We start from the raw sequence: 12,682 nt of genomic DNA, 5'->3' as shown, positions 1-12,682 counted from the left end.
CTATGAAATAAAACTGAAAATAAGTCTAGGCCGGGGAGAGGCCTCACACGCCCCCCCTGGGTTAGGCTGGGCAGTACACAGAGACTCTCAGTCCTTGGGCCCTGGTTTCATCCAGCCCTTGTGCTCCACAGCTCTGCAGTATTTGTCAGGCAGGACGGTGGCTCTGGAAACAGGAATAATATGTGTATAATCCCAGACCACCACCACGGAGCAGGTCATGCTATGGGGCCACCTGCCATGGGGCCTCCAGTTGTGCCAGGGCCTGGAGCCAGCCCTGAGGGGCCCAGCAACACTTCTGGCACCTCAGCCTCCTGGGAGCAGGGCTGATGCAGCTGGAGGGACTCTGTGAGGGCTTCGTTCCCATGGGGAGACCCAGGCCCCGGTGAACATGGGGGCGTGTAGGGCAGGAGGGAAGCTCAGAGCAGGCGGCAGGAAGGCTGGTTCTGGGCAGCACACAGCAGTGACCTGCCTCCAGCCACTGCCATGCCCAGCCCTGCTACAGCTGCCCTGCCCTCAGCCAGCAGCCTGGGCCCCAGCCCCACTCCTGCCCCCGGTGAACATGGGGGCGTGTAGGGCAGGAGGGAAGCTCAGAGCAGGCGGCAGGAAGGCTGGTTCTGGGCAGCACACAGCAGTGACCTGCCTCCAGCCACTGCCATGCCCAGCCCTGCTACAGCTGCCCTGCCCTCAGCCAGCAGCCTGGGCCCCAGCCCCACTCCTGCACCACCTGGCAAGTCTCAGGGGCTCAGCCTGCCCCAGGATGTGGTGAAGGGGGAGGGAAGGAAGAGACAGCATGAGTTGTGCTGGATGCTGGTGGGCATCACCCTGAGATCGGCGCCCACGGTCCACCCCCACGTGGTCCAACCCTCACCAGAGCTCCTGCATCCTGGTTCTCTTCAGCTGGCCATTGCAGTCTGGGGTTTTCTGCATGTCCTGTTGCTGGTGCTTCCCAGCCTCAAAGCGGATGGCCCACTTGTGCACCAGCTGATCCTGGCGCTCCAGCACCAGGCGCCGCACCGCTTTGCCGTACTCCAATTGTTTGGGTACCCTCTCCTCCTGCTGCCTTTGCACCTTCAGTGCCTGCTCCTGCTGCTTCCTGGGGGAGACACCAGCGCCCATGACAGGGGCCAGCCCAGCCTGTGCACGGGTAGTGCCTGTCCCTCCCACAGCAGACAGGCAGGGCCATGACCTTCCTGCCAGGGGCTGCTCTGTCCCACTCCCGCAGACACGGGGCCCTGCATTGGCCTGACCTGGGTCATCTCCACTGTAGCTTGTGCCTGCCAGCAAGACCTGCATAGGGCAGGTCTGACATGGCCCAGCCCAGTGCCCCCGCAGGCACGCTCTCCAGCACCTGGGACCCCACTGTTGCCACAGGGCCAGGCCGCTCCTTGCCCTACCTGACAACTTGCTCGAAATAGCTGCAGTGCCGCTTGGTCTGTTTGACCTGCTGGTGCTCCTTGCAGGCCATCTGCTCCAGGAGGCTCTGCTGCTTCTCCCTTTCCTTGGCCTCCTTGTGCTGCTTGGCCTGGAGCATGTCCTACCAGGAGGGAAGCCCTGACTGCTTGGCCCAGGCAACAAGGAGCCAGGTGCAGACGCTGCCCCTGCTGCCCTGGGGAGCCAGCCCCGACCCTTGGGCTTCCTTTGCCTGCCTCCTCTCCCGGCTCTATAGAGCTAACAGGGCTCTCTTCCCCATCTGATCCATGTGCAGTGCTGGCTGCCACGGCAGTGCTGGCAGGACTCAGGCAAGCTGCAGAGCTTTGTCTGCTGCATTGGAGAGCTAATGTCTTCTCTCCTGAGCCCAGGCTGCCGCATGCCCACCCGCATCCTGCTCAGCCAGGGGCTCCAGCTGGGTGGGGCTGGGTCTGTCTTACTGCAGTCACAGGGGGAAGCATCCCCCACTCCTCCCCTGGGGTGCGTGTGGTTGAGGCCCTCCCACTCTGCTGGTTCCCAGCCTGCCAGAGAGGCTGTGAGGGAGCGAGGTTGGAGGCAGCCGCGTGCGTTACCTTCTTAGCTTGGAAGTCCCTGACCCTCTGCTGCAGGGTCCACAGGCGGGCCGTCTCTGGTTCCTTCTCGTGGAAAGCCATCTGCTGTGCCTTGATCTCTGCTTCCTGCACCTGCCACAGCACAGCCCCAGCTCCGTGAGCCAGTGACCAACCCACACACCAGCAGACACGGGCAGAATAGTCATAATATCACACGTGTGTGTGTGTGTGTGTGTGGGTGTGTGAGTGCTATGGCACTCATGCCCATGCAGCATTCTCACACAGGCAGTGTCGTCAGGTACACACATATGCCCAGCAGCCCCACACAACCAGGTGCAGTATTAACATGTGCGCGCAGTGGTCACACAGTGCTGTGCACACAGAGCATTCGCACATGCTGACACACACACACATGCAGTGCTCCTGCGTGCAGCTTTCAATTTTTAGCTTTCACACACGTGCAGTGCCATCAGCACATGGGGCTCTTCAGTGCTCTCCTCTAGGCCCAGCGATGCTGAGACCAGAGTGAGTCATTTCAGCTTCCATTTGGGCTCCACAGGACGAACCCCCGCCACCCTTGCCAATGCCATCCATACCCTCAGCTGTTGCTGGTGAAGCTGCTGCAGGCGGTCCCGTATCTCCTGAGCCACCAGGCACTGCACCTTGTTTATTAGGAGCCTCTCCTTCTTCATTTTCTTTATTTGCTCCTGTGCCTCCCTCTCCTGGTTGCTCTGGATGTCCTGTTGGTGCAGAAGCAGTTTTTCTGAGGTCTCCTTGCTCTGGTCCACACTGGCCGGGATGGGAGAAGCAGGCTGCTAGCAGCCCCTGGCAGACACAGGCCAGCGTCGGAGCCCATGGTTCAAGGAGCTGCTGCTAGCCTACGTGCCCTCAGTCCGCAGCACCCTTTCATGCTGGCCAGGGGCTGCCTGGACTTCGGGGTGGGCCTGCCCGGGGCGGCTGCAGGAGGCAGCTCTGCTCCGAGCCAGGTACCTGAATCCTGCTTCTCTGACAGGCACCGTTTGCATGGGTCATACTTGGTAAAGCAGCCTTCCACGGGGCATGCACACCAGGCACGTATAGGGCTCCCCTGTCCACACAGTCATTTAGCCACCGTGGAGCTGACTGTGTTCAATTCCAGCAAAACATACTAGTACTGGCCCAGGAAGATGGAAATTTGGTCTCTGTTGCCTGCCCAACAGCCCCCTGGACACCAATTTTGGGAGGTCTAACTCATACTTCAGCCCCTCTGCTCCGCGGGAGGTCAGGGTATTGGGAAGGGGTTGGTCCACCTTCCTCGAGGGAAAGTGGGGAGTTGCAGGGTTCTTGGGAAGAGGGGAGTGGAAGTCTGGTTTCTGGGGAAGCCCAGCATCCAGCAGGGATGGCCTGCCACAGCCTGGATCCTGCAGACCTGGAGACAGCCCTTTCCAGGAACAGCTACCCCATCAGCGCCCCCCAGCCTTGCTTTCTCCGACTGACCCTGCACTGAGTGAATGCCCGCAGCACTGCAGGCAGGACCCTGCTGGACCAGCCTACAGGCACTTGACTTGCTGACAGATGCCAAAAGCCCTATTCTCCCTGAGGCCGGAGGAAGGCTTCAGTGCCCAAATCTCAGCACAGCCCTGGAGCAGCTCCTGTGCACTCAACCTGGAGCACAGAACAAGCGCTGGGGACAGCCCTGAGTGTGCTGCTGGGACCGAGTGTCCGGAAGTCTGCAGTCTGGAGGAGTAGATAGGGGCCAAAAGCAGGCACAGGGCATGGCTCTGTCAGCCACTTACAGCCACTCACCTGCCTCCTGTCCTTTGTCCCTGGGCCAGTTCCCATCTTGTCCCTGACTTGGGGGCAGCACAGCGGCAGGTCCTGAACTGGGGCCCACAGCCGAGCTCCTCTCCAGTTGGCCTTTGGCTGGCCAGGAGGAGGTTGTAGGAGCAGCTGCCCCTGACGTCCTCCTGCTTCGTGCAGCTGGGGGAGCTGGAGGAGGAGAAGAGATGCTCAGCAGAAGCCCCCCTGCCACCTCTTGCGCAGCGCCCAGGCGCCAGGCTCCCACCCCCAGCCCTCGGCCTGCCAATGGGCAGCAGCAGCCCTGGTCCCGGCAGAAGCTATCCTGTGCTCAGGCCCTGCGGCAGGACTCTGGCTGGTCACACCCCATCACCTACCACGAGCGTGGAGTATGAGGGGCCTTGTGCCTGCTGGGATTTGGGCGCTGAGGACAACATGGGCAGCTTAGCCAGGCTGCTGGATCTTTGTAGAGCCATTTTTAAGCCTCAAGGCTCCACAAAGGCCCCCAGGGTCCAGGCACCCCAAGAGGTCGCTTTGGGCCTTCCCTATCTATGCTATTTCCTACACTATGTCCTATCCTATCTATGTAATCCTATCTATGTAACTTTAAAGGTGTCTCTATCTATGTACTATCTAAACTACTTCTATCTAACTAATATCTATACTACGCTCTAAGCTATCCTATCCTATCTCTTCACTACTAACTCAATAACTTCCAACACTATGATCTACACTGCTGAGTCTCTTGATTGAGCCAAGACTGACCAGGTGGAACCCAGTGCTGGTATTTATACCCTGTCCCCTTGGTCTCCATAGCAATGGAATGACACAGGCATGATATCACAAAGCTTGGTCTGGTGCTGTATATGGCAGTTGGAGAGAGGCCCTGGCCCCGGTCCTGCCCCCACCCCCCACTCAGCCTCTCTCGGGGCCTGTGGTGTCCAAGCAGCATCTGAATCTGTCCCAAGCCGTTACGGTCAGTGGGGTCCTGAAAATGCACTCAGCAGCCCCCAGGTGGAGGCCCGATCCCCACAGCAATGGAGGCCACGGCAGCCCTCTCCCCCAGTCTGTTGTTGGCTTCACGGCCTCTTGCCCACTGCTGCATCCAGCTCTGAGGTTTCTGGGCCCCCCCTGAGCTGAGGGTTGCCTCTTGCTTATCACTGTACCAACATGCACTAAGATCACCCTGCTCTTTACAGAGCGGACAGCCTAAATCAGTGGTTTTCAAGCTTCGTAGACCCAGTTCTTCTTTGGAAAAGCCAGCGCTTTGCTTTCACTTGATATTTTGATTGCAGAAAATTACATTGGCGATGCATAAGGTGTGCATGCAGGTGCACGTGCACCCCCTGAGATCAGCCATGCACTCCCCAGAAGCACCAGCCGTGAAACCGGTGCCCCCTCCCCAGTCAGCAATCGGCTGCTGGGGAACCTCCCTTCGGTGATCTGGTGTCCCCCTACGTGACAGCTGAAAATCATGTCTGTGTGATAAAGGTGGTTGCTGAAGGCTCTATGAAGATTAGACCAAGTGTTTTTCTGTCATTTGTTTAAATATTAAACTATATGTTGTTTCTAAGAGCCTAATTAAAGTTTAAGATGTAGTAAAGCTTTGTATAAAGTAAGGCCTGGTAAATTTAGCAAAGCCTTGAAGTAGTAAGATAGAGAAATCATTCAGAAGGCAGATACAGCTCTGTGAAAGAGATTAATTAGCTGTTGACCTGGATCAATGGGCCCGTGGATCTCGAGGAGACCAAGGACTGAATACCAGGGTCCTTCCCGGTACCTCTCAGACAGCACTGATTGGCGACGCCTGACTTCGCTGAGCTTTGTGGAAAGCGAAACTTGTCATACATCAGGCATCAGAGGAGATTGTCGATAAGTTGCTGACATGAATTATTCGTGTCTGTCATTGTTTATCTTGTTACTATGCATAGTTGTGTTTTTGTTAAATCAATAAATCTTTCTTACCTTTCTACCCCCTGACTACACTTTTAATACCGAACCCTCTGCAGGCGGCTAGGACATAAATTGGCCTCATGAACAGGATTGATAGGCTCTGGGCCAGAGAGAAAGGGTGGTTGGAATGGAGGGGAGTTGCATGGGCCCCGTTGGTGGCTTTGCTTAAGGAAGTGACAGGGATAGAGAATCCCGGGTTGGATAAGGATAAGTTGAGACCTGCCTGGAGTGACCCGGGAACTGTACCTGATCATTGTGCTGGGTTTGCTGCTGCTGCTGCCCAGGGTAAGCCTGAGAAGGGGTGCCTGTTGTGGCTGTTGGCCACATGCCTGCAGTTAAGGGCCAAAGAGAATGCCCAGCTCTGGGAAGAGGTCACCCGGCTGAGTAAGGAGTTAGAAGTTGTGAGAGATTCCAACAGCGTGGCATGCAAGGCTGCACAAGCTATGCAGAGCCACTTGGAAACATTAGAACGGAGAGAAGAAAAAAATGATAATTGCATATGTGGCTGCTTCCCTCCAGAAGAGGGTGCAGTTAGCACAGGCTGTGGAGTCATCCTTCCACAAGTGTCTGTATAGAAATAAACCAGAAGTTGAGATCTGGGAAGTTCAAAGGGAAGAGATTGTTGGAGAGGAGATTGATAACAAGCCTGTTGCTAAACCACCCCCATATGTCCCTGGCCAGAGGGAGGAACCGGGCCAGGCCTTCCCCGCCCAGAGGGAGGAACTCAGCCAAGTTTTTCCCATGGTGATAACTCGTTCAGGGCCGCAAGGAGGGAATCCCTGAACAGAGCTGCATTCCTTTACCCATGTGGAGATTAAAAATATACAAAAGCAGCATGAGTCCAAGCCAGGAGAGCCAGTAATAGACTGGCTAGTTCGAACGTATAGCGAAGGGGCATTTACAATTTCAGTGAATAGAGCTGAAGCCACAAAAATAGTTCTGCGCCCTGAGCTCCAGTTAAATCAGTTTGCAGGAGGTGATAAAAATATTACTTTGTTTTCTGCTGCGCTGCAAGCACCTGCGGCCAGTTATGGTAATATGGAAAAAGAGCTTAACCCTGCCCCTCAGGCATGGGACAATTTAGAAGAGGCTGTCCACTGCTTGTATCTCTTAGCACCAACTGAAATAATTTGTGCAGCAGTTTGGACTCACACGCCAGATGCAGGAGTTGTGACAGCACAACACTGTATCAAAAGGGCAAGCCCCAACACGGAGCCTTCTGTGCCACCAACAGCGTCACCAGAGGGATTCTGTGCCTTGAGGGCAGAAATGTCGACATTTTCCCAGGCACATGCAGGGCCGCCAGCCTTTACCCCGCCTAATCATGTAGCCTAGGGAGTCTGGCCGGCCCAACCCCCAAAGAAAGGAGCCACAATGGAGTCAGTAACAAGCCGGGGACTGGTAAGTAAAGTTAATATTGGCCTCTTAATTTGGATACCTGTACAGATTCAATTAGATAAAAGTGAAAAGTCAATCGATATACTAGTAAACACAGGTGCCCAGATTTGCATTTTAAATTCTGCAGATTAGAAGGGAGAGAATGAACCCCTTATCAAGTAATTAGAGTCAGAGACACCAGATGACCAGAACACCTGGTCCGAGCAAACTTCGTGTTACCTAATGGCTCTAAGGTAACAGTGGCAACAGTTGTACTTAAAGGGAGAACAAACTTACTGAGACTTAATGTACTAAGAAGACAGCAGTTTGCCCTTGAGCGAAAAAATTGGCAGTTTGGGTGCACAGTGCCTCACCAGAAACCTGAGGAAATGCCTAAAACAGCTATAACTCGATGTAGCATGATCCCACTAACCCTGCCTCCCATGAAAGGAGTACACAGACCCCAGTATCAAACTCCGCCCGAGGCCACCCAACCTATCCAGTGTACTATAAGTCAGCAGTTAAAAGACGAGACTATTATCCGAACCCACTCTCTGTATAACAATCCAGTGTGGCCAGTGAGCAAGCCAAATAGAGAGTGGCAGCTGACTATTGACTTTCAAGCTTTGAATGCTAATACTGACCCCTTGATGGCTGCCGTCCCATCACTACCAGCCTTGACAGAAAGCATCCAGTGTTATAAGCCTGCATGGATAAGATCCATTAATATCAAAGACAAGTTGCGACAGTATGTGTTTGTAGCCATAGAAGTTATCGCGAGGATGACGTTTGCCTATGCCTCAGCGAGAGCTACAGCCCAGGACACTTGTGCAGCACTGGAAACTCTGCTAGCTGTGTATCCACCACCTATAGAACTACAGAGTGATAATGGCCCTCACTTCCGCAATCATCTTGTGTATGACTGGACCGCGAAACATAGCATGTTATGGACATATCACATCCCATACCATCTGCAGTCTAACAGATTGGTAGAGTGAGCCAATAGCATCCTCAAATGCAATTTGTGGTTGGCCGCTGGCCCAGCTCTTAAAGACTGACACTTGCACCTGGATCAAGCTATCAATTAGGCCAATTACTGACCTCATTCGGGAAGTAGCCCTGTGCAACAAGCCTTTAGATTGAGTGGTCCCCATGAGCCAGCAGTAGACAGACCTAGGGGTGGTGACCCGGGAAAAGATCCAGGCAGGAGATTGGGTAGTAGTGAAGCATCCTCAAGGAGATAAATGAGAGGGGACACTATTAGCCAAAAGTATGCATAATACATGGTGAGTATTTAAGTCAGATTCATCAAACGGAAGCCAAGCTCCTTGTTGTCTTGTTCCTACAGATTGGATCTGTCAACAAATGCAGCAATAACCATTCCTAATTGAGCCTGTCACTGAAGACGAGTCCTGCTCTGTCACCGATCTGAATTGACTGGCACCATAAAGCGGTGGACTGTTATAACTGTACTCTTTTTATTAATGCCTTATTGTGTTTTCTGGGTAGGGCGTGTCTACTATCCTTCTTATTACCCAGATATTAATGAATTTGCTCCTGAAGATCTCAAGGAGTGGCCTGACCCTGAAGAGCATCCCCCAGAAACATGCTCAGGTGACCTTCACGTGATCCAGCTGCAGTATCCATACTGGAAGAAACCTGCCACCCCACAGCAAATGAAGTCCTGGTCTCTGAGTAGAAGAAACAAGATAGTAGACTGGTACGGTGGTAACTGTCAGTGCACATGTGGCACCAGTTATTATCTTAGGTACATTCCCTCCCTGAAGGCTGGAGTGGCTAACTGTGGGAGGGGAAGTAATTGTTTTAGCTCTGCTCATTTGGGAGTTTGTTGTTACATACTTCCTGAGGAAAACCCCATTGAGCTCAATGCCCCTGAGTCTGTGCCCCCAATTGTGCATTCTGCATCTGTTCAGCCTCCCAAGCCACTGTGTTTATGAGAGAATCTGTCCCCTCCCATTCCTATGGCTGACAACACTCTCCAGTGATAGTGTGAAGCCTGCCAGGTGGGAGGGCACGCAGCAGGTTAGAACAAAGTTATTACTTAGTTTTTGAATCATACCTATACAGAGGCGTGGTGGAATAGTGCCCACTTTAATTCAACTAGAAGGAGGCTGTATCTGCAAGTCTCTACCACTTATCCCCATCCTTTTATACCAGTAGAGTTCCTAAAGCAAATTAGTGCTATGATTCTGCCAGGGCAGTGCCGTTTCATCAACCTGGTATAGCATCGTCCCCAGGAGCAACAGTGGGAATTCTTTTGCTCTTTGGGGAGTGAAGCATGGTTACAGGCTCCCAAAAAGAGAAAGATAAATATGAACTGTGAAAGAACAGGGTGTTCACTATTATCTCTGGCTGTTCCCCCATGGGAGGCCCTGACACTGCCCATGTATAACTCCACACCCTGGTGGAGGTCACAAGTTAAGATCCCTCTTCATTCCCTGATGTAGTGCATGTAGTTTTAGCATCTTAACTGTAGCTATCATAGTGCTTCAGCAAGCAAGGGGTAGAGTGTGACAGCTGAAAATTATGTCTGTGTGATAAAGGTGCTTGCTAAAGGCTTTATGAAGATTAAACCAAATGTTTTTCTGTCATTTGTTTAAATATTGAGCTATATGTTGTTGCTAAGAGCCTAATTAAAGTTTTAGATGTAGTAAAGCTTTGTATAAAGTAAGGCCTGGTAAATTTAGCAAAGCCCTGAAGTAGTAGTTTGGGGGTCGGACTCGATGATCTATTCAGGTCCCTTCCGACCCTAACATCTATGAATCTATGAATCTAGTAAGGCCCTGTGGCATAGTTAAAATTAATGTTATCAAGGAAATGCAAAGCTGGTACTGCTATTGGTCAGTCTAAAGTAAAAAGAATCTGAATGGCTGTAAGTTATCAGCACAGTTCAAAAGTTATAAATTGGCTGAAACATCTGGAAATCATTCAGAAGGAAGATACAGCACTGTGGAGGAGATTAATTAGCTGTTGACCTGGATCCGTGGGCCCATAGATCTCAAGAAGCCCAAAAACTGAATACCAGAGTCCTTACCAGTACCTCTCGGACAGCGCTGATCGGGGACGCCTGACTTCGATAAGCTTTGTAGAAAGAAAAACCTGTCGTACATCAGGCATCAGAAGAAACTGCCAATAAGTTGCCGATATGAATCATTCTTGTCTGTCATTGTTTGTCTTGTTACTACACGTAATTGTATTTTTGTTAAGTCATTAAACCTTTCTTACCTTTCTACCCCCCGACAATACTCTCAATACTGCCACCTCCTGGGCAGTCCTGGCTCATATAAACCTTTTGACATCACTTTTGGGGGCTGAATGAGGGCCAGCAGTTGTTGGCTGCTAGCCAACCAATTTCAAATGCATCATCACTACCTGGTGAAGTGGTAGGGACTACTGGCCCTGCCCTCCTGGCCACCAGGTCTCTGCTTCAAACAATAAGAGGAAGATCCATCCTCTTTCTCCTGGTGCAGGCCATGTAGGCAGGGCTGGTTGCTTTGCAACTGGAGTGATAGACAGGTAAGAAGACAATGCTAGAGGGGAAAAAACTAGCAGGAGAGACAGGGAAGAGACTGGGGATGGAAATCCTCCACATTTACCCCACTCCTTCAAAAGCCTGGGCACATAGCTTCATGGCAGGCAAGTGAGTGACCCACAGAAGTTACTGTTCAGCAATCAGCTAAGCAAGTGCCACATGAGTGTAGAGTGTGCATTTGGGTGCTTTAAAGCCCATTGGAGATCACTCAACTACAGGCTAGTGGTTGATGTTGAGAACATCACACCTTTCATAGTGGCAGCATGCATGCTGTATAATATCTGTGAGACAAGGGGCAAGGCTTGCAGTGAGTCTTGGAAAGAACCTTGAAGGGAAGCCAGAGAGGTAGCAAGACTTACACGGAGAGCAAGAGGGCAAAGGGGCGGGGGAAAGGGTTAGAAGTACAGGCAAACAGCAGCAGAGGAGCTGTCATCAGAAATTGCCTGGAACACATCATGGCTGCTCATGAGGGGGAATGTGCTCTGTAATAGTGTGAATTGATGATTTTTTATGTCTCATCTTGCATTTCCTATCACTTTGTCATTGAATAAAGTCTATCTGAGATACAGTTTTCTTCCATACTTGGTTCATAATGGGCTCTGGGGAGGTCTCTGTATGGCATGTGAAGAGAGGGCATGCTCCATGCACTATGTTGGGTAGGGGGTGTGGTGTTTGGGGGACATGGGCGAGGGGTCTGGGTTGTTTTGGTGTGGCATGTGGTTGTTTTGGGAAGGCTGGGGGTGGGTGGGAATGGAGTAGACCAATTGGGGCTCCCCTGACACTGCTTTGGGGGCAGCTGTCCTGGTCACGGGGATCCCTGGTACCCAAAGAATCTTACTAAACCGTGATAACAACCCCAGTCCAGTCCCATGCTGTCTCTAAGCTTTGGAAAAGGTCTTTGTCTGCTTTTTGATGCGAGGATACAGATGACAAGAGGCAGATTATTCTGTCTGTTTTACATAAAAATTCCCATTCAGGTTTTAGCAAAACCATCAGTGAATTACATTTTTAAAAATCCAAGCATTGATTTTTTACATTTTTTTACATTTTTACAATTACATTTTTAACATTTTTTACATTCCATTTTTTACATAAACCATTTTAATGTTGAACCCACAGTAGAGAAATGCATGCAGTTCCTGAATTGGGTATCTTTTTCCATGGGCACACTGGCCAGCTGCAATTTTTTCTCATGGTTACAACCACCAGACACTGACAATAAGCAGGCACACCTACTTTGTTCTAGGGTGCCATGTGCATAACTGTAAAGCTTATAGTTAGTCAAAAATAACATGGACTGACAACTTTGAAAACTTTAACTAAAGCAACAACGATTTAGACTGGACATTAGGAAGAACTTCTTCACAGTTAGAGTGGCCAAGGTCTGGAATGGGCTCCCAAGGGAGGTGGTGCTCTCCCCTTCCCTGGGGGTCTTCAAGAAGAGGTTGGATATGCATCTGGGGGTCTTCAAGAGGAGGTTAGATAGGTATCTAGCTGTGGTCATCTAGCCCCAGCCCTCTTTCCTGCCTATGCAGGGGGTCGGACTCGATGATCTATTGAGGTCCCTTCCGACCCTAACATCTATGAATCTATTATCTTTGTGGGTTTTTTCTATGCAGTTATGATTTAGTGTGGGTGTTTTTGTGTTTTTTGTTTTTTTTTGCCTCCATATTTGTGTTTACAATTTTTCCAGGATGGTGGGAAAGCATGGAGACAGTCAGTTTTTGAAGTGGGCGGCCCTCAGACGATAAGACCCACCATACCTTTTTTAGTATTTGGCACATTAACAAATCCACACGGAGTCCCTCAACAAGGGAGGCTCGCCCCCCAGCCCAGGTGCTAAGGCCCACCAGGCCTCGGGTACTAAGCGCAGCCTTTTGGCAAGAGTGGCGGAAAGGTGAAAGGGGATTCAGCGGTATTATGAATGTACTAGCAAATTGCCTGTCAAGAATCACGGGCAGGAAAGAGGCCTTTGTCTGCCTGCCCACTACCCTGGCCAGGGCTGGGGCCGGGGCCGATCGCCTGGTCCCCCCTGCCACTTCTG

At 51.6% G+C, this 12,682-nt stretch overlaps 1 protein-coding gene across 1 annotated transcript; it reads right to left on the bottom strand.

Annotated features, from left to right (window-relative positions):
- Window positions 1-34: 34 nt before the first annotated feature.
- LOC106722351 (PAX-interacting protein 1-like) lies at window positions 35-4,231 on the bottom strand. Its single transcript, XM_014521361.2, has 7 exons — window positions 4,133-4,231; window positions 3,765-3,947; window positions 2,576-2,719; window positions 2,001-2,111; window positions 1,395-1,534; window positions 869-1,093; window positions 35-163 (listed from the first exon to the last, which is right to left on the bottom strand). Coding segments are annotated over exons 1-7 (903 nt in total). The 3' UTR covers window positions 35-162.
- Window positions 4,232-12,682: the final 8,451 nt, after the last annotated feature.

The sequence above is a fragment of the Alligator sinensis genome, unplaced genomic scaffold, assembly GCF_000455745.1.
Source record: "Alligator sinensis unplaced genomic scaffold, ASM45574v1 scaffold709_1, whole genome shotgun sequence".
NCBI classification, from domain to species: Eukaryota; Metazoa; Chordata; order Crocodylia; family Alligatoridae; genus Alligator; species Alligator sinensis.
Note: the sequence above shows the minus strand (reverse complement) of the source record. Positions and strands in the feature narration are given on the sequence as shown.

What these genes read in the sequence shown, in the direction of transcription:
- LOC106722351 (XM_014521361.2), bottom strand. Translation starts at nt 4,231, where the DNA reads ATGGCTCTACAAAGATCCAGCAGCCTGGCTAAGCTGCCCATGTTGTCC. An exon ending in CCTCATACTCCACGCTCGTG is followed by an intron (nt 3,948 to 4,132) that starts GTAGGTGATGGG and finishes CTCCTCCTCCAG; the next exon opens with CTCCCCCAGCTGCACGAAGC. An exon ending in TATTTCGAGCAAGTTGTCAG is followed by an intron (nt 1,094 to 1,394) that starts GTAGGGCAAGGA and finishes TGTCTCCCCCAG; the next exon opens with GAAGCAGCAGGAGCAGGCAC.